The sequence below is a fragment of the Colletotrichum siamense genome (assembly GCF_013390195.1).
Source record: "Colletotrichum siamense strain Cg363 chromosome Unknown KSG_Cg363_contig01, whole genome shotgun sequence".
Classification (NCBI taxonomy): domain Eukaryota; kingdom Fungi; phylum Ascomycota; class Sordariomycetes; order Glomerellales; family Glomerellaceae; genus Colletotrichum; species Colletotrichum siamense.
In genome coordinates this window covers 5,973,491-5,997,261 of record NW_023501014.1, presented here as the reverse complement: position 1 = coordinate 5,997,261, position 23,771 = coordinate 5,973,491, and the positions used below count along the sequence as shown (strand labels likewise).

Here is a 23,771-nt window from a genome sequence, read left to right as displayed (position 1 = left end):
TCTTGTGATCAATAGCAGCCGCAATAATATGACATCAGAAGGGGCGCTGCGTAATTTTCGAAGCTTTGATAGCACCCGGAGATCTTTTGCCAGGGCAGTGCCTCGCTTGGTTCAAGTAATCAACCTTGCAGGCTATTATAGCGCACCTCGATATTCATCTGAGAACGCCACGACTGATACTGGTCATGGGAGAGGAAAAGAGAAAGGACTTGAGTCAATTGACTAGCAACTTGGAACATATGTGTTGAATGAACTCGTTTTCGTAGGCGCCAACACCTTTCTCCAAATTCACTCATGTTTACATCTTCACCTATCAAATCTGGGACGCACGTTGAAAGTAACAATTTCGATCTTTTACCCCAAGCCACCCATGAATCACAGGACTTCCTTTCATAGCTCTCTTGCCAGAACTCCGACATGAATGCTGGACATCCCACAGTGAGCGTCCCTCCCATCCGTGTCCCTTCATGTTGTGGACCATAAACTTCGGCTTAGCACGGAGCAAATTAGCCTGCACGTAAGGCTTCGGCACTCATGTGTATCTCAACGATAACCAACTAGACCCTCAAAGTCCGTGAATGCAACTTAATGCAAGATTCGTTTTGAGCTAGATCTCAAGACGAACTCACCCGAAGGTTCCAGCTAAAGTCAATCAAGAGACATGCTCAGCTGCCAACTGCTGAGAGCGTGCCGCAGTACATTGACATCAGTATCATGGCAAGCTTATCAAAGTTCCATCCATGGATACTAATAGGGAGACTAAAGGTGTCGTACTTCTACAAAACCTTTACTCCGTACTTTGCAGCACCTATGAGTCGATTTGATCTTCGACTATATATGACTATTCCAGCTGCATCTAGTGCTCGCAAAAATTGAAATCATTCGAGCCAACACGATGGTTTGTGTTATCCCCAACTGTTGTTCTCTCCTTCATGACCTCCAATCTCATCTCTTTGGCTTTCTTGAGACCAAACGGAATTTCGAGGTTCTCAAATACCATGTCGATAATCTCAGGAGGCATCGGTCCCGTAGTCACCTCGTCTCTAAACCAGTGTTTCTGCTGCGGTGGCACGTTGGCGGTGCTAATGATGGGGACGTCTGGGTCTACAAGGAACAGCGCTAGGATCTTGCGATGGCCTGACTTTGTCTTGTCGACGAGCTCAAAGGGGGCTACGCAGTGCTGATAAACATTCGGGAAAGCAATGAGGCGATCTTCGCGAGTGAGTACACTGCCGAGGTCCTGAATAGTGTTGCCCGAGGGGTCGATGCTAAAGGTCCTTCCGATAGAGTAGAAGTCGCTCTGCTCGTACTGGAGTTCCGACATGAGATCTTCCCTGTTGGACTTGGTTCGGAAGGCGAGTCGGCTCTCCGTAATATTTTCATTGTCGTAGTAATACAGGGCCGTGGCGCAGATGTGCTCATTTAGTAGGCCCTCGATGTGCCAAGAGCCACCGTCGTAAGTCGGCTTCTCTGGAGTGAGATGGATATTTGCAAGCTTCACGATGACTTGAATCCGCTCAGCATTATCGAAAAACCCATTTTGCAACCTGACATCTTCGCCAGTAATGGGCATTCGTGTGTAGGGAGGAATATTCGGGCGTGAGAGAGGATGAGTTGCGTTGTACCAGATCTTGTCTCTGCGCCAAGTCAGGGATTCAGGTTCGTCGTCGCTATCTTCATAGTCGTCATTGTACTCGTCCTCTTCGCGGGGCTGCTCATCCGACTCCTGGGGGCGGGATTCAGGGCGGCACCAGTAAGGACCTTTGTTGCAGATCTCGGGGGTAGTGCAACACCTCCCAACCTTGGGCATCAACAGGCGTTGGACTTCGAACTCCTCGGGCCATCGGTGAACGACATCCCAGAGGGGCACGACCTTACCCAGCACTTTTTCGATCACCGAATACAGATCCGCATGCTTGGTGGGATGTAGATTGTTGATGTAACTTGTAATTCGAGGTTTGTCATCGTCGAGCTCGACCTCGCAAGGAAGCCACTGAAACTTGGTAGACCAGCATAGGTCCACATCTTCGTCAGGAGTCGGGATGACGTCTCCTCTGCCGCAGTACTTCATTGTGTCCGCCAATGGGATCCGTTTGTCAGATAGGATGCGGGTCGTGCCGTAGGCAAGCGGCCAAAGCGAAGGGTGAACAAGGTCAAGAACCTTCTCATCGCTACCGGGGTGCCAATCCTTGTGTGCATCCGGGACATCCTCAAGCATGGCCACAGCCTTCTTCAGCTCTTCCTTGATTTCCGGCGTCAGAGCATTGTCGGACTTGATCACAGCGGCCGAGTAATCAAAGACCGGAATGATCCCTGTGGCTTCGTACAGCTTGGCCTTTTGTCGGAGCTCCTCGAGAGACTAGAATGATGTCAGCTGGGCGGTCTTGTTGAGTTGGAGGGCGAGGCATGAGACGAACCCATTCGAACATGTCGTCATCAAAGTGAGCATATTTCAGGCCCACTGAAGCCCAGTCAACAGCCATGACTTCGGCTTTCCATTTAGCAGCGATGTCATCGTTGAAGACTTTCACGTGCCAATCCGGTTTGTTGGTGATTTGCTCGATGAACCACATGATGGCCAGCTCCGAGTACGTCAATGTGATGGCGGTCCAATCGAGCACCGCGCTGGGAAACATTTTCTCGGGCATAGCATTGACACCCAAACCAAATCCTGGTCGTACGAGCTTGTTCAGCTCCCCGTCGTCCTTGATTTGAAGTCAGTGTTGGCCGCCCTGAAGCGCATTGGATGGCGAACTCACAAAGGTGTGGAAACCCTCATTGAGATCTCCCTTATTGAGCACGGATCGGATCGAGTCTTCTTCCACATTCTTTCCCAAGTTCTCGGCGATCCACTGCATTGCCATTGGAATGGTCGGCGTTTTCTGCGAGCCTTGCTGCTCGGCCCAGTGACGCAGAACGAGTCTGTTTCGGGCGGTCAATGGTGTTTTCGACATGTGGCCAGACGCTCGTTGAGCACGTGTCAATTAAGGGTGGTGGAGAGATCGGCGTTGATAGACAGGCGATGGTGATCTATGAGTATTGTGCAGTCTTTGTAGTGGTGCAACTGGAATTTCTCTCGTGTTTGTATCGAGAGGATTGCTAGAAAGAATTGTTAGGGAAGCCGCAAGGTTCTTGGAGTCAAATTTAGGCACGCAGGCTACCGCGCTATTTTCAGTAGCTCCCCAAGCCAATCGAGCATGGCGTCAGGCGGTAAGCATGGCTAATTCTTAACGCGAAATTGTCGCGAGGTCATGTGGATTTTGGACCCTCATTGCTGCAGTCTTGGCTGGCTGTTGCCTAGCGCTGCCTGTTTTCACGTTGTTGGTTTAAGACGGATGCAGGAAACCCCTGAAACAAAGACTGTGGCAAACGAGGTCATTCTGATTTGTTACTTTAGATGGAGGAAATAACTAGATAATTAAGTGTAATGTACTAAGATACCAAGAAATACCTTGATGCGAAAGCAAATCTTGTGATCATTATTGTCTAGCCGATGACAAGTCTGACTTACCCGGGGGCGTTAGTCAGCCACGTCAAGCACTAAACTCCCCCTACTCACGTAGGGGGCGAAAATACTGGGTTTCCACTACAGAAACTGGTTTCTACTAAGGTTATCATTAATAACTCGTTAACCCTAGCCCTAAAATTATAGTATTATAGTTTATAATTAAGCTTTAAAAATCACAAAAATTCCTATTATAGTAGTTTTATTATATTAAGTATACTACTATATATATAAACGTTTTTCGTTATTAGAGAAAATATATCTTTCTTTTTATATAGAACTATAACCCTAACCCTAAGTATATATACTATAAACTTTTAAAGAGATTTTTATACTATATAAAACTACTTTTATATTATTATATAGTATAGTAAATTAGATATATATAGTATTAATAATAGGTTTTCTCTAAGAATTTATTTTTTCTAAGAAATTCTAAAGAAAAATTAAATTCCTAGAAAACCTAAGAAATCTAATATAATAATACTATATTAAATTAGTATTAAACTATATAAACTAGTATAATATATAATAATTCTAATAAAAAATCTTTTTAAATATCTACTTATTTAGAATTAGGGTTAGGGTTATAAATCCTTTATAATTAAGGTCTATATAAACTAATTCTATAAATATTTAAAGAACTATTATATATATAAATATTATACTTATATAGGAATTTTTACGATTTTTTAAGGTTAATTTTAAGCTATAAAAAGCGTTTTTTAGGCTTAGGGCTATAGAGTTATTAGTGATATTAGGGGTGGAAACTAGTTCTTTGCATGGAAACCCAGTATTTTCGCCCCCTACGTGAGTAGGGGGTTCTGCGCAAGCGCAAAAACCCCCGGGTAAGCATCAAAGCGATTGCACAACATTTTTGTATCACAATCGCGCTCAGCCCACACTGATCCTAGCCTTACATTCCTCGAGATGTCCTCGGCCAGCATGTTTATGGATCAGGTCGATGATCCAGGTTTGGTCAATGCATCAGAACGCCAATCAGAACAGGCGAAATCGTCTGATGCTGGGTAACACTGGTGATGGCTCAGGACTTCGGGGCTTTGATGAGGTCAATCGCCAGATTATCCCAGATCGCATAGCCCCCATTCGGCGTGGGTATGTATTCCAGCTTGACAGAAAGTTTTGCTGTTTTGGCAGTAACCTCAATAGACATGGTTTGCCACTCTTCGAAAGTGAATCCAGGACTGAACTCAGCCATCTGCCTCTTGTAGACTTCTCCCGAGTCAGCAGAGGCTTCAAGAGTCATGAGGCGACCACTCCTCCAAACATTTCCCATCATGTAGCGGAGCGAAATCCGATAAGTTGCACCGATCGCAGCGTTGACAGACGTCGTCAGCGACGTTCTCGACTCTAACTTAAGCGCCGTGGGGTTGGTGTTTCCAGGCACGAAGGAGGATTCTGCTCCCTTAGAGCCAGTCCAGAGCTGGAGGTCGGAATCACTCTTGAACGAGAACGAGGCCAGCTTGGTGGTGCTTGAATCGGTAGGAGGCGTGAACACGCGAGGATCCCGACGATAGAAGTTGGCCCTGGTGTTGCTGCCGCAGAGCTCGGTTTTGGATCCTGCACACGGCGAAGAGCATTCCGACTCAGCAACGCGCTTGGTCGGTGCAGCGTGGTGACAGTAGCATCTGTTTGACTCGAACGTGGCGAAATAGGCTGATGTCTTGCAGTACTGTGTAGCACAGAGTTCCGCAGTCATAGCCTCATTCTTGTAAGAGCCGATTTGAGATGGGATCATTGCCGAGCCTTCAACAAGGGTTGTGACGAAGCAGCCTACATATAAGGTGTTGGCAAGTTTGGCAGGCTGGGGGCCGCTGGAGGGATTGCTGCGAGGGACGCATTTTGCGGAAACCAGTGGAAGTAGAAGAAGACCAAGGAGTGTGTCGCGCAGACTAAGCCGCGGAGAAGTTGGGACGGACATGGCTGGAAGGAATGAAGATCGGAAAAGACTGTGAAAGGCGCGTGGATGGAAGAGCAATCGCTTCAGTCTTCATGACTGGTGTTGAGTTGCTTTTTGTATTTTGAAGGTATCGCATTGAATATTAACAGAGACGGAGACATCTCTGAATTGGTCGCAGCATCTCAACTTGGCTATTGGAATTTTTGAGTAGTGGCGCGAAGCTGAACAGCTGGTGTCTTGACTCGTCTTTCTAAATTCTACCAACTCTTCCCCTGTAACCTCAAGGGGTTAACCCCCGCCACAGTACGCTAATCATACCACATGGGAATTTCCACGAAAACTTTCAATTAAGCTTAGCCAGCATGCTTATTGAGTCATGGCTTGGAATCACAGCAGTCGGAAGTCGATAGTTTATCCAAGACAACACACGTTCAATTGCCGGTGTATTCTTTTGGTCAAGCATCACAGAAACGAGGCAATACTTGTTCAGACAACGGCCCAGATAAGCCTCAGGGCGCACCATCAAAGTTCCGGAAGCATGAACTCGCCATTTTACTTCGGAGGCCATTGATAGCGCTAACCATGAACCTCCAAGCGGTCGCACGACTCAACCCCTAACCTGCCCATCTCTGCTCCGGCAGTGAGAGCAAGGTTGAGGAAACCATTCACAAAAGCCTCATTGACGCACCAATCATTGCAGTCCGAACTCTTTGATTTAAGTATTAGACATATTTGACCAAATCAAGTACTCCCATCCATGCAAATATTGTAACAAGAGGAAAACATCCTATTCTCATGTCTTGCCATCGAGCCATCCACAGACTCTTAGTTGGCAGCGCCGTTGACGGCACCGTACTGGATGCAGTACTCCTCCCACTCGTCACCGCCAATGTGCTTGGCGGGGGAGTTGCAGGTGGCGACCTGGGCGTCGTCGTCCTTGACACCCTGAGAAGAATGAGTTAGCTTCTGAAGTGATCTCTGGTTGGAATGTTTTAGTGATGGCTTACGAGGTAGCAGTCGGGGCAAGTGTCCCAGACGTCGTTGCCGGTGTGGCGCTCCTTGTAGGCACCGCAGGCAGCCTCGGTGGCGGCGACGTTCTTGGGGTCAGAGTCCTTAAGGCCCGAAGAGATACACCAGGCAGCGGTGTGGAGGTTGGCAACAGCACTGAGAAGCGTTAGAAGATGTATTCCAACTTGTAGTGAGGTGGTAGTCTTACCCAGTGGCGCAGGCAACAGCGGCAACGAGGATGGTAGAGAACTGCATTTTGATGGATTGGGTTGGGTTGGTATTAAGTAGTAACCTGAAGAGACTGTAGAAAGTTGGTTTAAAGAGTGTGAGTTGTTTGGATTAAAGATTGAAGTGTGAGTGAGTGGATGGTGATGAGGATGAAGAGAAGAACGCTGCTAGAGAGGGAAAATCCGTGTCTATTTATCTCTCGAGAAGACGCATCTCCTGATGTCGATATGGGGTTTCCGGCGCTCCTTGACCAAGGCCTGTCGGGCACTGAGATGCATGCTCCGCTTGATGCTGACGACGCGGAGGCTCAGCTTCGAACATTCCACCGATGGATCGTGGATCGTGAAGTAACATCGCGGCCCACAAGGCTCTGCCAAGGTGCTTTGCATGACTAGAGATCTTCTAGGGAGTGAGCGGGAAGACTCCACAAGACGTCCGTGCCTCGGGCACAACAACCCCTATGAGCAATCCCACATAGCGAGAGTCCATACCTCCGGTACTATCATTCATGCCCTCGAATTATGATAGGGATAACTCCTCGGTTCGATTCCGACATCGCGGGGAGTGTTGGTCTAGCAGCCTCAAATCGCCGCTAGTCAACATTCAATGAGGGATGTAATCAATGGCCGAAGTTGTGTCTTTCGATATCACGAGGGTTCATGGCTTAAAATCCAGGCCCTCGTAAGAAGACATGAAAGAACAACATGAAGGCACAGTTGTATCCAAGTGAGGCAGTTGAGCATTCAACAACCACGTGCCAGGAGATGTCGGTCCTTAATCCAGGTCATACCACATTCACAGCGTTACAGCCAGTCATAAGTTCATCCAAACATCCAGCACAGCCGCACTCAACGGGATAAACAACGGTAAAGTGGGAGTTATGTATAATCCTCCGAGCTATGTGTGGAATCTGTGGGGGTCATCCGAACAATTCATTCAAATGTAGTAATGTCCGAAGGCTTGCACAAGCCCTACAGTCTACAGAACGACCAATGCTTCCTTCCCGCGGTACGGTTAAAAACATGCTCAAATTTTGGCATGGCCAGCTGTTTAACAAGCTTCCCACTAACCGCGGGAACTATATTTAGTCATGCAAGGCATTCCCTCACGTCACCCCCGGAAGGCGGGGACCGCAGGACCCAGAGAGTGCTCCCTCCTTCCCCTTTATTTCACGTCCGAGCGACCGGGTGCCGGATGCCGAGAACATCGCAGCGGAAGAGGTCCGATGGGAGGCGGGTCTCCTCGGAGGTGTCTGTGCTTCACGGCATGTGGGAGAGCAAACAGCACAGCTTTCAAGGCACAGGAGCTGCGAAGCGAGATTAGGGCGCAATGCATCCCCGCGAACACGTCAAAAAAAGGCAGGTCTTGTCTAGGGCTGCGCAACCAACAACGATGAGCCCTTCGGCAGAGTTGCCCTCTTGGCATCACGATGTTATCGTCTGATAACTCGGCAAGATCTTCCCGGGCGACTGCTGACTTTGAACGTTCGACGCAGTGTGATGATGCAGTCAGCCTCACTGCAACTCACAATTTACCCTTCCGAACATCCTGACCTGCTCCGTCCGGTCCGGTTGCGCCGGGTTTGTTTGGGTCCACTCGGAGAGCATGCCGGTACGGGATCACCGTTGAAAGACTTGCCCCTTTAGGAAGCCCCTGATCTCGAGTTGATTATAAGGTAGAAACACTGCCCATTGTGATTCACACCGCCATCAAAATCATCGTTTTTGTGACAGGAAATTAAAGTCGTAGAACTGGATCATCACTACTAACAAGAGCGTTTGGCCGCCAGTTGAATTATCAGCCCTTTGAATGCCAACGTCGTCCCGGGATCACTGTTGCCGTTTAAAACCACTTCATGAGAAACGAACTTCTCGTTTTGTTCTCGAAACCCACAATGATAGTGAAAGTTTGTGGATTTACCTGTACAATCCACGCTATGAGCAGGTTCGCGATCATATCATCATGACCGGTGGACATTTCAATGGGGAATGATGAAGTGGCTCAGTCGTCGCGACGTGGGTCCTATGGGGGTCATTGGGCTGTGATCAAAACTTGGCGTTGTGTCCACTTTGTGAACAAAACTTGACATGGAGTTTAGCGGCACACTAGGACTCGGCTTCACCGTGAAACCGAACCATGATCTTTTGGGCAGGTGTTCAAACCTCAGGCCACTTGATGTTGATGCGCGTCACTTGATGCGCGTCACTAATCTTTCATTGAGCAGGTTACAGCGACAGGCAGAACTACATGACCTTCAGGTGCTCCCTTGAGAGGCTTCAGCACCTCTGCGAGTCTCTGCGAAGCCTCTATCTTAAGAGCGTGTGCAAGAAACCCCGCCATCCTCTGTAAATCAAAAGAAAGGGCTCTCCACTGTGCAACACGGCCATCAATCGACACTCTCGCTCCATGAGTCTTTCCTAACCAAGCGGCGCCGCAAGCCGCTTGCCCTCAGTTCCGTATACGCCTCTTCCTCTGGTATGCGGACAAAGACGCCCTCCCGGACCACGAGACGCGGTGCTGTTTTCTGCGAGCCAGACGTAGCTGAGGATTTGAACACGGCTAGAGAGCGCTGGAGAGCCTCCTTTGCGTAAACAACAAATCCGTCGCTGCCCAAGCTGGACGTGGGCTTCGGGGTCCCTCTGACCATATGCTCGACCTCCTCGTCGGTGGACATTCTCGCTTTGTGAAGGAGATCTGCAAGCTCGGCGCTCTCAGATATCTGTGCGATAGCATGCCAGGAGTTACCTGGCAGACTGTAGCACATCGGCCGGTAAAGCCACACCGCCGCAGCGAAGGTGGCTAGGAAAGCGGTTAGAATGCCCACAACAGCCCAGTATCCTTTGTAGTGCTCCGGGATCTGCGCCAGTTCGAATGCCATTATTTCTGCGACAGCAGGCTCGTCCCCGTCAAGCTCGACAGATGAGTAACTGCTCAGCTTGTCGTAATATACAGACCGCTCGAGTGTGAAGTACAATGCCTGCAGGGCTCTTGCGGGTGAGCCAGTGGCTTTCAGGGTATCGTCATAGAGTTGAGCGTACAGATCATCGGGCGTGACAAAAGATGGCTCAAACGTATGCTGACAGGAAGAGCAAAGTAGCATCTGCACCCCCTGCGACCTGCTAAAGACGCTGCCGAGGAATTCGTTCATCATTCGGCCTGTTGCGTACTTCGTCAACGTACCATTTCGAGCCTCGCCGATGCTCGATCTCAGTCGTTGTTGGTCAATATACAGAGTCCCGCCCCGTTCGTATGGCCGTAACGATAAGGAATAATTCGTGACAGCCTTGAGTTGCTTGCGCACCGACTCGGTGGTGAAAGCCGCCGAGTCCACCGTCCAGCCGTAAGTTGGCTCGGCTCTGGCCGTTCGGCTGCTCAACGATTGCAACCTCGAAGCATGTATGTCTAGTTGTCGGATCGAGTCTCTTTCGCTGTGTTGAAAGTCTTTAGCAAGTGTGACATAAGCCTAAGGACACTGCAATTTGTGAGGAACTCACATTTTGGCCTGCGCACACAGCGTCATATTTAACTTTATAGGATGCGACAAGTAACTCACAATTGAGTTTTCTAGCGTCACATTAAAGGCGTAACTTATCCATGGACCATTTGCTGTAGAATTCAGCATCTCCACTGTCGATGGAGTGTAGAGTTCGAAGTCTCTAAACCCCAGGATACCATTCCCAGTCGCATTCCAGAGAAGCCTGATGTCATCTGTTCTGTTGTGTTTGTATAGAGACCACTCAGAGCTCGTAAGAACACCGTCAAATGTGTGATTCTGACATATCTGCCAAATGCGATCCGGCGAACCGTATGGTACAGGACATCCGAAGGTAAATCGATCCTTTTCTGACCATTCCAAGCCCGCAGCAGCCGCTGCAGGCCTGTCTAGCTGTAAGACACCACATACACCAACGTTGACTTCGGAATCAATCATTTTGATCTCGCAAAAGGTAAGGTTGCTGATAACCGGCCTCACGCAAACGACGCGTGAGTCGCTGACACGCACCATGCCACTGAATGTGGAAACCGATTCCCTTGTTTCTGTCGATGCAAAGGGAAGAAATGCTCGGATAGTCGGACCCGTGTCATCTATTCCGTCGCCAACAAGTGGAGGCTCTGAGTGCTCAGCGAACGTTTCAGCGAAGCGTGGTCTTTGTCCCCAATAGCTATCTGGCTGGCTCATCAGATCCCCACTTCCTCTGCTGAATTCTTTGTAAAGTCTGATGGAATATGGGTTCGGAATAGATCGAGCGAACGAGGTAATCTCCCCTTGCTGGAGATCGGAAACAAGAAGCGTCGATATGAATTGTACGGCGAACGTTGTTAGAATCAGAAGAATGACTATCAAGCGGACAACTATGTCAAGTCTGTAAGACCTTAGTGCCAGATGTCCCAGGGAAAGGGGGCCGCTGCCGGAAAATCTGGCGGTGGAAACTTGGGGGATGGCGTGCGCATGAACACCGCGTCGCTCAACCGCGACTGAGGCGATCAGTGCCGTGGCAGTGGCAGCAAGAGTGCCGACAGCGGTACGGATGACGACCGCAGCGAGGGTGACGCTAGGCTGAAGCCGGTTTGCGAGCACCCAGGCACGCCAGCGATCGTTGTCCTGCGGAGTCCACCAAAGCCAGGTGATGAAAGCGAAGCTGGCTGCGATGGAGATGAAAGAGATGAAGATGCCAGCTTTAACTAGAAAGTCTAAGCTCTTGGGCTTTTCCGTAGATGATATCGGCTTCTCCTCGATTGCCTTATCGAGAGATCGGTGAAGTGGCAACTGTTGCTCAGCATGGCTTTCGCTAGGCCTTCCGGTAAGTTGGGGAGTCTCTTCAACATCCGCGGTGATGTTTGAGGGTATCTCCTGGCTTGAAGGTTGCTGCATGATGGAAGCGTTCTTGTGGCTAAGAGAACCTTGGCTTTGAGCTAGGATAAGTATTCTTAAAAGCGGAATAAATGTTTTTGAATAAGTTGGAACACCGTCAAGAAGGGATCAGATGTACGTTCTGCGGGACGCAAAACACTTCATCGTGAGCAAGAAGATAAGCCACACAATGTTGTCTCTTTTTTGGCACCTAATTCCGTGGGGAGCCTGTGTCTTAAGTACGAGCTCGCAAAATTGCCAAGACCGTATTCTCGGGCAGGTCTCGGGAAAGACTCACCCAAAAGCTTGCATGCTTTCAATCAGATTGAATAGTGACATAAGGGAGCAGCGTGAAAAGATTTAGCGTGACCTTGAACTTCCTAATACGCCCGGCGTCCTTCACACTCATTGGTTTGCCACTTCGAGATCTGGGTAAGACAACATTGTACGGTTGTCTGACATTGCAGCTAGTTTCGCAAAAAGACCTCCGCATTTCATAGAGCCCGGCATGATAGCTGCGTCATATTTTAATTTGTGAAGTAACCAAATTCTGAAAATAATCATACAGAGTTGTTAGCGTCCGTTAAAATCGCATCAATCACAATTTTGGAAGGGCACCACATATGATGTGTTTAGTGAAAGCCGCTGGCTTTTGCAGCGTATGTCAGTGCAAGGTGCCAATTGAGCCATTCACCTTTTGCAAACTGGATGACAGCCTCGTAGATCTTAGCTTCTGCCCTTCGAAAGCGCACCTAAACCACTCTCTGTGATTCGCGGGCTATGCCCCGTTCCAAGGCCTGGGCTGAGACAGAGTAGCTGCAAAAGGTGATGTCTGTGACCGTTGTCTACACTCTTAACTCTTCCCAGACAATATCACCTCAAGAAACGTCATCAAGTCGACTTTGAGTAGTAATAGTCGATTGGATTGGAGATTAGGGTTTTAGAGGCTTGTTGGTGCATGAGATGAATGAGGTCCCAAGGTGATAATAATGCACACTTGCCATCTCAAACTAACGTCCCTAATTAGCGCCGTCAATTATTTCTGATAATTGGTCTGTTTGCATGTCAAGTCCATCACGTAGCACAGAAAGTAATGGGGATGTGTCGGTCAAGTCTGACAATCAAACTCGCACGGATCGGAAGCCCATCCGACTTTGAAAAGGACAAAATCCACAATAAAAATATTTCCCAAAGTGGAGATGTTCGGCGATTAGATCATTGATGGATGGATAAGATAATTATTCACGGGGAAAACGGTCAAGTCCAATTGACGATTTCCACAGTGCATATGCAAATGCATCTTGTGCTCATTCAATTGTCGGGATGTCACCCGACAGTTATTTGTGAATGCAGCTGTATTGTTTCGTTGGGCCAATCAATCTGAATTGCTTTCCAAGCCGGTTCACCAACCGTCAAGAGCCTAAACTAGGGCGATGCAGCACGGTGAGCCTCCAACACAAATTCCATCTGATAACGGTCTCGAATCTGGGGACCCCGCCGCGGTTGCCGAAAGTAAAAAGTACCGAGGTCACGGAAACGGTGGGAGGGTCAATTTCCCGCTGCCGCTGCATCCCATTGCATCCCGTCCGCTGCACTACTATGAACGATGGAAGGACGGCAGACGCCGCGGCACATCGGTAAAGACGGAGGGCGCCGCTGCAGCTGCGGGCTTGTAAGTTGTGTCACCTGTGCCGTCAGTGGTGTGCTCCTGCCGAAACTCTCTTCTAAACCCAGCTCTCGCCCAGCCTCCCGCGTGCATCTTTACCGACACGGCGACACCTGCTGGCTGGTCACCCCCCGTCGAAGCCCAGTCAATCAGCATCCACCTCGGCGCATGAACATGGCTAATTGAACAACGGTTGAATTCCTTTCTGCAGCAAAGCTTTGTTTTCTTAGGTCCACTCTAGAAAAAAGGGCAGCTGTCTCTCCTTCTCTTTTCAACGACAGAACTCCCACCGGCGACAACGTCTTCCCCCAGAATTGCGTCAATTTTCGGCCTCACACCGACGACCTCCACACCTTACGTCGTGTGCTTGCTTCCCAAAGCCATCGATATCCATCGAAACGTCGAACGAGAGCCCACAATCCCTCCTCGTCTTCCGATCCTCGGGCCAAAGCTTTTTTACCACCGACACCGAGCTCCAAAAGCTTTCCACAAACCCTGGAAGCATCCCAGCATTGAGCTCTTTTTTTCTTTCCTTCTCTCCTCTTTTCTCCCTCAACCTTCAATCCTCACACACACCACCACACAGCAAGAGTGACACAAAGGCGTCTGCCGTCGACGGCCATCACCACCGCAACCATGTCGACAGAAACAGAAACCGCAGACCAGGCGCCCGTCGTCTCCGACCTCCCCTCCGGCGACCCGATCGTCCCTCCTCCCGCGCCGGCCGCCGCATCCTCAAAACAGCCTCAACCGCGCCCGCCCCAGCTGCCCCTGCGCGTCCTCCTCGCCCTCTCCCCCTCCAACGTCGACGCCTTCGTCGCCCACCTCACCCGCTGCTTCGCGACCCCCTCCGGCATCGACGCCGTCCTCTGCTTCCTCTGCTACACCTCCCGCTTCTCCGCCTCCGCCCTCGAGTCCCTCTACACCTCCTCCCTGCGCCGCTCCGCCCGCCGCCTCGTCTCCCTCGCCTTCTCCCTCCCCAAGGACGCCACCATCCTCCTCTCCACCGCGCCCCCGTCCTCCCCCGCCGCCTCCCTCGCCCAGCAGACCGCCGGCCACCTCCGCGCCCTCGCGACCCTCACCTCCGAGGCCCGCACAATCACCCGCCTCTGGGCCCTGCTGCCTATGTACCTCTGGCTCCGCCGCCTCATGAAGACGTCCTTCACCACAAAGACCGCAGACGAGAAGGCCAAAGACGAGGCCTCCGGCGCCGCCCTCGACCGCCTCATCTCCTGGTTCCAGGTCACCGTCTGCATCCTCCTCCAGTCCCTCGAGAGCGCCTCCTACCTCGCCTCCAAGGGCGTCCTGCCCATGTCCCCCGCGCGCCAGGGCTTCGCCGCCCGCTGGAGCGTGCGCTTCTGGTCCTGCTACGTCGGCAGCGAGCTCGGCCGCCTGGCGGTCGAGTACCTGCGCCGCAGGAAGGCCCTGCGCGAGGGCAAGGTCGACGTCGCGAGCGCCGAGTACCAGGACGAGCTCGGCGTGTGGTCGCGCACCCTCGCGAGGCAGGCCGCGTGGTTCCCGCTCACGGTGCATTGGAGCATGGACAAGGGCTTCGTGCCGGAGATGGGCATCGGGCTGCTGGGGAGCATCCCCGGTATTGTGCAGATGCGGCAGCTGTGGAAGGAGACTGCGAACGCGTAGGAGGAGGATAAAAGGACCAGAAAAGGGGATGATACCGAGAAAGAGGAGGTCACTTAGACGGGATATTTGGGGGAAAGGTACATTACAAGAATGATAGACGAGGCCATGCGGGTATGTGGCCATGCAGTGACTTTAATTTTCTTACCATTTAGATATCATCCGCGCGGTGCCGCCAGAACACCGCCCGCCGGAAGTAAATACGAGTTCTCAGATATGTTCATGACATTTTCTCTTCCTTCTTTCCTACCCAACACCACGCTATGCTCTTCCCCTTCTCCAACACCCACGCGCCCGCTCACATGGGCATTCTCCTCACCTCCTCCATCGTCCAATACCGCCTCATGTTCTCCGCGCCCAGCGTCTTGACCTCCTGGTCCAGGTGCGTCCACAGCACCTCGCCCCAGCTGTCCATCTTCTCCCGCAGCACGCCCAGCTCCAGCTCCGTCTCGCGCGCGCGGCACGCCTTCAAGTAGGCCTCGAACTGGTCCATGCCCTTGTGGATTGCCCGGTGCTGCTGCAGCAGCGCGTCCGCGTTGCGCCCCGCGCGGAACTCGGGCATGCGCCGTGCCAGCATCGGGAACACGAAGCGCTCCTCGATCCCGTGGTGCGCCGTCAGGTGCTGCGCGAACTGGAGCCCCGTGTCGATGAATTGTTTGAGGGACATGTTGCGCGGGCGCCGGCCCGAGGTTGCGGCGTCATGGAGGATTGTCCATTGTGCGCGGAAGTGGTTGTGCTGGGTAGCATTGTGGTCAGCGCATGTCTGTGACAGGACGAGGATGTAATTCGGTGAAGGAAAGAAAGTTGGTGATGGCGGGGGTCGACGGTGGTGGGGTACCACGAAGCTCCAAACAAAGGCAACGGAAAGGATCTGTGCGGGTTTTCGCTTTCGACTTACAAAGTAATCCATCTTCTCCGCCATCTGGTTGTACACTCTAAATTCGGCCGGCGACAACGGGGGCAGCGCAGGCTGCGCAGGCTCTGCCGGCGCGGCGGCGGGAGTCTCTTCGGCCTTTGGTGTAACAGTGGCAGCAGCCTCTTGAGGCTGTTGCTCCGCGGCGCTCGACGACATTGTGAAGTACGACTTGCGAATATCTGGAATCAACCTAGACGGCGGCCACGATTTGCGTAGAGCAGAGCAGAGTTGTCCGGGGTTGCTGTTGTAGCCAAGGTTGGGATGAACTATGCGACGAGTATTCGACAAAATCCTCTTGGACAGGGCAGCAGCCGCTTTCATGTCTCGTTGGATGGAAAAAGTCTAAGAGAAAGAATGGCAACATAAGAAGAGACGCGCCCGCCTCCAACTTTTTAACAGCGACCCGAAGAAAGACGAACCCTTACCTTTGCCCCCGGTTCGCCCGCGCGGCGGGTATGCTAAGCTGTTTCCAGAAATGGTCGATCCCTCTCGGACGACGAAGAGCAGCCGTCAGATCGGACAATTGTCACTGCTTTGGACCCTGGAGGGGAGGGGCTGCCAGGAAGTACACCGCGCGGGTGGTAAGACCCTAGACGCGCGGGCTAAAATGTGGCGTTGGGACGAATTGGAGCGGTCAGATTTGTCACTCATGAGCTTTGCCGTATTGAACATTCACCCAGTCTTAGCTAGATCCAATATCTAAACGTCAAAAGACGGCGATTCTATCATTTCGTACTCACGCTGTCCAAAAATCCAGCCTTTCCCTTCTCTCTCTTTTTCCTTGCTCCATCGAAGCCTGGAAATTTTCTAATGCGCCTCGCTTGGTTGGTCAGTTCAATGTCATCTTCTTACTCAGCTCTTTCAAAGCCGGGCGGGTGCGCCACACACCCACACGCCCCCCGTATCGCGCGCGACCTCGCTCTTGGGGATTTGGGGCGAGTGTGCCGCGCGCGCGGTACGGTGTGGCTGTCCGGCTTTTCTCCGCTCTGCTCCGCACCGCACAGTCTTGGTGCCGGCGTTCAACGGACGAGAGGACCCTCGATGCTTGGACTGAAAGTGGCAGATCTGGATTACAGGCGGAAAAAGCCACGCGAGGCAGCACATCAGAGTCAAAGCATCACGAACGGAACCGTCACATGGTACATACGCACGTCACAGAAACACGGGTCATATACATCATGACTCTATCAGCTTCTATTCCCTGAAGCTACAAACACCTTACCAACCAGGACTCGTGATCTTTCTGAACCCCGCGGCCGGTAATTTTAATTAAAAGCAACCAACCGTAATGCAGATACAAGCGTGAGAGAGGAAAAGTTTCCCCGTTTCCCCATTTCTTCCCTTTAACCCCGGACCGCGGCACCCAACGCGCCGCCCGTGAACTGAGTACCGCCGGCCTGCCGTTGGGTGTTGCCGCCCGTCCTCGGGCCGCCGCCGCCGCCTCTCCGCGCGCCACCCCTGCCGCCGCCGCGACCGCCGCGTCCGCCCTGTCTCTCGAACGCGTTGGCCGAGCCCTGGGTGCGCTGCTCCAGTGTGCGCTCGTTGGTCTCGATGAGCGCGCTGGCCTTGTCCGACAGCGCGAGGGCCAGGCTCTGCAGGCGGCTGAGCTCGACGCCCTTGCGGAAGATGACGGTCGACGTGACCTGGTCCAGGGAGGCTGCGAGCTCCTCGTGGCTGATCATCTTGCTGACGACCGCGAGGACCTTGCTGGCGTCCAGCTCGAACATGTTGCTGAGCGTCTCGACCGCCAGGGTGTCGTAGAAGGGCGCGTACGTGAAGAGGTACGTCCGCAGACCCTCCTCCTGGATCTGCTTGGAGAGCATCGTCTTGATGTCCTCCGTGTTGGGCATGAGGTCCCAGATCTTGATGCTGTGGATGAAGTTGGTCGACTTCTTCCACTCGCCGGCCGCGAGAGCCTTGGAGGCCTGCATGACGTGGTCTCTCGTGTTCTCGGGAGGTCCGGTGAAGATCTGGCGCTCGTGGTACTCGAGCATGCGGCGGTAGGTCTTGCTGATGACGCGCTTCTTGACGTCGGGGGAGGAGCCGGTCTGCGCCAGCAGGGGGATCTCGAGGAGCATGCTGCAGGTGAGGTAGACGCACTCGAGCAGCTCGAGGTTGATGTGCATGTGAAAGGGGAGCTGACGCTGCTTCTCCAGCTTTTCTTGCTCTGGTGAGACTTGGTTGTATCTCTGCATCATGACGCCCTGAGCGAGCAGCTCCTTCTGCCGGCCACTGCCGCAGATCTCCTGCAGGGTGTTCTGGGCGTCGTAGACGAGACCCTTGCGGAAAGCGCAGAGACCGACCTGTACGAGCGTGCGGTTGTAGAGGATCTGGGAGGTGACGTCGAAGTTGGGGATGTTCTCCTGCAAATGGGACATGAGCATCATGTCACGGGCCTTGTAGTACTCGTCATGCAGGGCCAGGAAGTAGATCTGGCACAGCATGGCGCGGGCACGGAGAATACCCTCAGCGTTGCTGAACAGGTAGTTGCAGAGAACGTTGACGAGGTTTCCGGCATCCTGGGACTGGGAGCGGGGGGTGATGGTGGACTCGACGGTGTCCTTGACCGTCTTCCAGCAGTTGTCCTCGAGGATCTTGACAACCTGGGCGGGCTGTAAAATTGGGTTAGTGAATGCAGGATGATGACTTATGCTTCCTGAACATACCTTGAAGTACACGTGCTCGAGGCGGCGAGTCACGATACGGTTAATGCTCTCCTGGGGAATGTCGAGGTCGGCGTCCTTGCGGAGGTACTCGTAGTAGAGCTGGCCGCGGAAGACGGTGTTGTAGAGGGCGCCCTCGTCGGTCAGGCGGTCAATGTATTCGGAGGTGTGGGGGTCGATGTTTTGGAGGGAGCGGGTGAGCTCGTCGTCCAGGCGCTCGACGTAGGAGACAATGGATCCAGGTACCTTGATGTACTTCTGGCCCTTCTCCAGGACAGGGGGCTTCTCGTCGTCATCCCACTCTTCAGCGTTCTCGACAACGACGTAGTCAGTGTTAGCCTCAAGAACGTTGATGAGCAGAGTCAGCTCCTTCTCAGCGGCCTTCCAGTGCTCGAGTGGCATGTAGGAAGCGCCACCAGCACCAAGGTCGAAACGTGTTGATACCAGGGTAAGGAGAACGCGGATCTGCTGGTAGGGGGTGTTGGCAATCTCGTAGAGCTTCTCCATGATCTTGATCTGCTCCTGTCTGTCGGTGTTCTTCTTTCCGCGAGTCTCCATGATGCTGCGGAGGTGCTTGAAGATGCTCTCGGGGGTGAACTGCAGGGTGCGACCGCCCTTTCCGACGGTGGCGAAGCCCTCGTCGTCGTCGCCGGCGGGGGCATCCTCGGGGGTGTCGACGAAGCGGGCAGTCTTCTTGGCCTTGGGTGCGGGCTTCTCCTCCTCCTCCTCAGACTCCATGAAGCCATCGTTGTCGGCGCGGTAGGCATCGACCTGGGTCTGGAAGTCCTTGACGATCTTCTTGATCTTCTGCTTGACGGCGTTCAATCCACGGGCGGCGGTGGCGTTCATCTTCTTGGGGGTGACCTTCTGCTTGGCGACGGCCTCGTTCATGTAGTCCTCCAACTCGGCAATCGTCTTGATGTAGACCTTGGGGGTCTTGCCGGCATCCTGCAGCTTTGTGACTTGGCGGTTGAGCTTGTCGAACTCTGCATCGTCACGTTAGCACGTGGTCTCCGACATCGCAAATTTCCCATCGCGTCTCACCTGTGGAAATGGAGGCCCAGTCGCCGTTCTTCTGGCCGTTCTCGATGAGCTTGATGGTGGCCTCGAGCTCCTCGATGCGCTTGTCCTTGGCACTCTTGACCTTTACGCGCTCCTCATCGTCGCTGTCTTCGCTTTCCGAGGAAGCATCACGCAAGAAACGGTTGGCGCCGGACTTTTGACCTCCCTCGCTGTCGTCGGAGTCGTCGGAGTCGTCATCGTCCTCCTCCTCTTCCTCATCAGAGTCCTCCTGGCCCTGCTCCTCCTCTTCCTCCTCCTCCTCGGAGTAGAGCTCCTCCTCGTCAGAGGAAGAGTCAGTGGAGCTGTCGTCTCCGCCGCGGAAAAAGCGAGACATGCTGGGCTATCGCTATCGGATCGTTCGTACGACGGGTTTGGTGATGCGACTGTAAGCGCGGGGGTGGACGGGAGGTTGTTGTCGTCGATGACTTGTCACGGGCTGGGTCAACCTCGAGAGGGGCTCAAATTGTGATAAAGAAATTTGAATTTTGGTGGGGGATTTTGGGGTTTAGCGAAAGACAGCTGGCAAGCCGGGTTGCAGCTGGCAGCGGGGTGTGGGCTACTTGCGGTGACTGCAAGGGTTGGTGTGAGCGGCGGTACACCACAATGCTGGCAGGTGGCAGTGTGATGACTCCACCTCAAAAAGTTTCAGGCTTCCAAGCTGTCTTTTGGTGACTGTGTGCGCCGCCGCGACGGAGATACGAGTCTGCTGGATGAGTGCACCGTGGTGGAGGGGTGACTAAGCCTGCCAGTCACTCCTGCCTCGACTCACCACCCAGGTAAGAGTCAAGCCACCAGCCCACGCCACCTTCCAGGTTCAAACTGATGGCTCCACTAATACCTAAGCCTGGCCCGGATACACCCCGCCGTTTTCCACCTGGCAGGTGCTTCCGCCGGACTTTAGTGTGGCCGTCGCCGCTGCAGGAGCTCGCGCTCTCACGTGAGGCAGTCGCTCCCAAACAGGCTTAGCGCAATTCTCTCTCTTCGCCCCGGGGGAGAGCTGCATACCCAAAAAATTCGCTGGCGCGGCAAGGTTCATTGTATTGATGAACTCATCAAACACCGCCTAATTTCAACACCATCGCGACACCGGTCATCGCTGTGAACTTTTGCGGGACCAGTCGATCAACTTTTCATCTGCAGGCAGCTTCGATCGGTTTCCGGAATCGAGTACAACTGCTCTGCGACACCTGACACGACTTTCGCGTCTTGACAGTCGCGACTGCGACTCCTCGACTTTGACGATATCACACCCACGCGAGACGAGTCTTATCATCGAGTCGAGATGTCATTCCCACCACCTCCTCCCCCCGGCTGGGGCCCTCCCCCACCGCCGCCTCCTCCGCCATCCTCATCGCTCCCTCCTCCTCCTGCCGCGCCGGCTCCCCCTCCTCCGGGTTATCGCCCCCCGACCGATCCCCAAATCGCGAAGTTCGCCCAGAAGAAGAAGGAATGGCTGCGGAATCAGCGCAACCGCTTCGGCGAGAAGCGTAAGGGCGGATTCGTCGAGACACAAAAGGCAGACATGCCGCCAGAGCATCTGCGCAAGATCGTCAAGGATATTGGCGATGTGTCGCAAAAGAAGTATACCAGCGACAAGCGCAGTTATCTGGGTGCCTTGAAGTTCATGCCGCACGCCGTCATGAAGCTGCTCGAGAATATGCCCATGCCTTGGGAGTCGGCGAGAGAAGTTAAGGTTCTGTACCATGTCAATGGATGCCTGACTCTTGTCAACGAGATCCCGAGAGTCATCGAGCCTGTCTTCTTCGCACAGTGGGCAATGATGTGGACCTTCATGAGGAAAGAAAAGGCCGACAGACAACTGTTCAAGCGCATGCGATTCCCTCCTTTTGACGACGAAGAGCCGCCCCTGTCGTGGTCCGAAAACATTGAGGATGTCGAGCCTCTCGAGCCGATTCAGATGGAACTCAACGAGGACGAAGACGCGGCCGTGTACGAATGGTTCTACGACCACCGCCCGCTTCTCGATACCCCCCACGTCAACGGGCCCAGCTACAGGTCATGGAACCTCAGCTTGCAGCAGATGGCTACCCTGTTCAGACTGAGTCGACCTTTGATTTCGGACGTGGTGGACAAGAACTACTTCTATCTCTTTGATCGGAAGAGCTTCCTTACCGGAAAGGCGCTCAACGTCGCGCTTCCCGGTGGTCCGCGTTTCGAGCCTTTGTACAAGGATATCGACCCCAACGACGAGGACTTTGGAGAGTTCAACGCCATTGACCGAATCATCTTCAGAAACGCAATGCGAACAGAGTTTCGTGTGGCCTACCCGTACCTCTACAACTCGCTTCCTCGAAGCGTTCACTTGGCGTGGCACTCGCACCCTCAGGTTGTCTTTGAGCGATCCGATAACCCTGATCTCCCCGCCTTCCACTTCGATCGGAGGATTCATCCCATTTCTTCCCGAGCAGTCGCACCTAAGAACCTCACTGTGAGCCATGAGGATGAGATCTTTGGTCCTGACAGCAACGAGGAGCCCGAGGACGAGGCGTTTGAGCTCCCTGCTGACTTTGAGCCTTTCCTTGATGAGGAGGACTTGTCCAACGAAGACACTGCTTCGGCTATTGAGCTGTGGTGGGCTCCTTTCCCCTTCGACCGCCGCTCAGGCAAGATGGTCCGCGCTCAAGATGTCCCTCTCATCAAGCAGTGGTACCTGGAACACCCTCCGTCCGACAAGCCTCCGGTCAAGGTCCGCGTATCTTACCAGAAGCTGCTCAAGAACTTTGTTCTCAATGAGCTTCACAAGAAGAAGCCTAAGGCGCAACAGAACCAGAACCTGATGCGTAACCTGAAGCAAACGAAATTTTTCCAGCAGACCACCATCGATTGGGTGGAAGCAGGTCTCCAGGTCTGCAGGCAAGGTTTCAACATGCTTAACCTCCTCATTCACCGCAAGAACCTTACCTACCTTCATCTCGACTACAACTTTAATCTGAAGCCTGTGAAGACCCTGACCACAAAGGAGCGAAAGAAGTCTCGTTTCGGAAACGCATTCCATCTTATGCGTGAAATTCTGCGCTTGACGAAGCTCATCGTCGATGCTCAGGTACAATACCGTCTGGGCAACATTGATGCCTTCCAGCTAGCTGATGGTATCCTGTATGCCTTCAACCATGTCGGTCAGTTGACTGGTATGTACCGTTACAAGTACAAGCTCATGCACCAGATTCGTTCGTGCAAGGACTTGAAGCACTTAATTTACTACCGCTTCAACTCCGCGCCCGTTGGCAAGGGTCCTGGTTGTGGTTTCTGGGCTCCCGCTTGGAGAGTCTGGCTTTTCTTCATGCGCGGTATCATTCCTCTTCTCGAGAGATGGTTGGGTAACTTGTTGTCCCGTCAATTCGAGGGACGTCACAGCAAGGGCGTTGCTAAGACGGTCACAAAGCAGCGTGTCGAGTCGCACTTCGATCTCGAGCTGCGTGCCTCCGTTATGGCCGATTTGATGGACATGATGCCTGAGGGTATCAAGCAGAACAAGGTCAACACTGTTCTCCAGCACTTGTCTGAGGCCTGGAGATGCTGGAAGAGTAACATCCCCTGGAAGGTGCCTGGCTTGCCCGCGCCCATCGAGAACATCATTCTCCGTTACGTCAAGGCCAAGGCTGACTGGTGGATTTCTGTTGCACACTACAACCGTGAGCGTATTCGCCGCGGTGCGACCGTCGATAAGACCGTCGCCAAGAAGAACGTCGGCCGTCTCACTCGACTCTGGCTGAAGGCTGAGCAAGAGAGACAGCACAACCACATGAAGGATGGCCCGTATGTCTCCAGTGAGGAGGCCGTTGCCATTTACACGACCACGGTTCACTGGCTGGAGTCTCGCAAGTTCTCTCCCATCCCTTTCCCCTCTGTATCATACAAGCACGACACCAAGATTCTCATCCTCGCTTTGGAGCGCTTGCGAGAGGCGTACTCAGTCAAGGGACGTCTCAACCAGAGCCAGCGTGAGGAACTAGCTCTTATCGAGCAGGCATACGACAGTCCTGGTACTACGCTGGAGCGAATCAAGCGTTTCCTGCTTACGCAGCGTGCCTTCAAGGAAGTTGGTATCGACATGAACGACAACTACAGCACCATCAATCCGGTTTACGATATCGAGCCTATCGAGAAGATCAGCGACGCCTACCTCGACCAGTACCTGTGGTACCAGGCCGATCAGCGCCACTTGTTCCCTGCCTGGATCAAGCCTTCCGACTCTGAGGTGCCGCCTCTTTTGACATACAAGTGGGCTCAGGGTATCAACAACCTGGACAAGGTTTGGGAAACTGAGAACGGAGAGTGCAACGTCATGATT

General features: G+C 52.9%; 7 protein-coding genes across 7 annotated transcripts; 1 reads left to right on the top strand and 6 right to left on the bottom strand.

The window, feature by feature from the left end:
* Window positions 1–856: 856 nt before the first annotated feature.
* Window positions 857–2,864, bottom strand: CGCS363_v001509 (uncharacterized protein; the record flags this gene model as incomplete). The annotated part of the gene is made up of 3 exons (XM_036633358.1): window positions 857–2,359; window positions 2,418–2,705; window positions 2,760–2,864. The coding sequence occupies 3 exons, from the start codon at window positions 2,862–2,864 to the stop codon at window positions 857–859; spliced, it is 1,896 nt and encodes a 631-aa protein (XP_036502027.1).
* Window positions 2,865–4,550: 1,686 nt separating this feature from the next.
* On the bottom strand, window positions 4,551–5,264 carry CGCS363_v001508 (uncharacterized protein; the record flags this gene model as incomplete). Its single annotated transcript, XM_036633357.1, has 1 exon — window positions 4,551–5,264. The coding sequence occupies one exon, from the start codon at window positions 5,262–5,264 to the stop codon at window positions 4,551–4,553; it is 714 nt and encodes a 237-aa protein (XP_036502026.1).
* A 987-nt stretch (window positions 5,265–6,251) lies between these two features.
* On the bottom strand, window positions 6,252–6,689 carry CGCS363_v001507 (uncharacterized protein; the record flags this gene model as incomplete). Its single annotated transcript, XM_036633356.1, has 3 exons — window positions 6,252–6,371; window positions 6,434–6,590; window positions 6,643–6,689. 3 exons carry the CDS (start codon window positions 6,687–6,689, stop codon window positions 6,252–6,254), a joined length of 324 nt encoding a protein of 107 aa, XP_036502031.1.
* A 2,359-nt stretch (window positions 6,690–9,048) lies between these two features.
* Window positions 9,049–11,535, bottom strand: CGCS363_v001506 (uncharacterized protein; the record flags this gene model as incomplete). The annotated part of the gene is made up of 3 exons (XM_036633355.1): window positions 9,049–10,090; window positions 10,157–10,164; window positions 10,216–11,535. 3 exons carry the CDS (start codon window positions 11,533–11,535, stop codon window positions 9,049–9,051), a joined length of 2,370 nt encoding a protein of 789 aa, XP_036502030.1.
* A 2,281-nt stretch (window positions 11,536–13,816) lies between these two features.
* CGCS363_v001505 (uncharacterized protein) lies at window positions 13,817–14,821 on the top strand (the record flags this gene model as incomplete). Its single annotated transcript, XM_036633354.1, has 1 exon — window positions 13,817–14,821. One exon carries the CDS (start codon window positions 13,817–13,819, stop codon window positions 14,819–14,821), a length of 1,005 nt encoding a protein of 334 aa, XP_036502029.1.
* Window positions 14,822–15,116: 295 nt separating this feature from the next.
* On the bottom strand, window positions 15,117–15,890 carry CGCS363_v001504 (uncharacterized protein; the record flags this gene model as incomplete). The annotated part of the gene is made up of 2 exons (XM_036633353.1): window positions 15,117–15,554; window positions 15,717–15,890. The coding sequence occupies 2 exons, from the start codon at window positions 15,888–15,890 to the stop codon at window positions 15,117–15,119; spliced, it is 612 nt and encodes a 203-aa protein (XP_036502028.1).
* Window positions 15,891–17,077: 1,187 nt separating this feature from the next.
* Window positions 17,078–19,793, bottom strand: NIP1 (Eukaryotic translation initiation factor 3 subunit C; the record flags this gene model as incomplete). Its single annotated transcript, XM_036633352.1, has 3 exons — window positions 17,078–18,346; window positions 18,401–19,383; window positions 19,442–19,793. The coding sequence occupies 3 exons, from the start codon at window positions 19,791–19,793 to the stop codon at window positions 17,078–17,080; spliced, it is 2,604 nt and encodes an 867-aa protein (XP_036502035.1).
* Window positions 19,794–23,771: the final 3,978 nt, after the last annotated feature.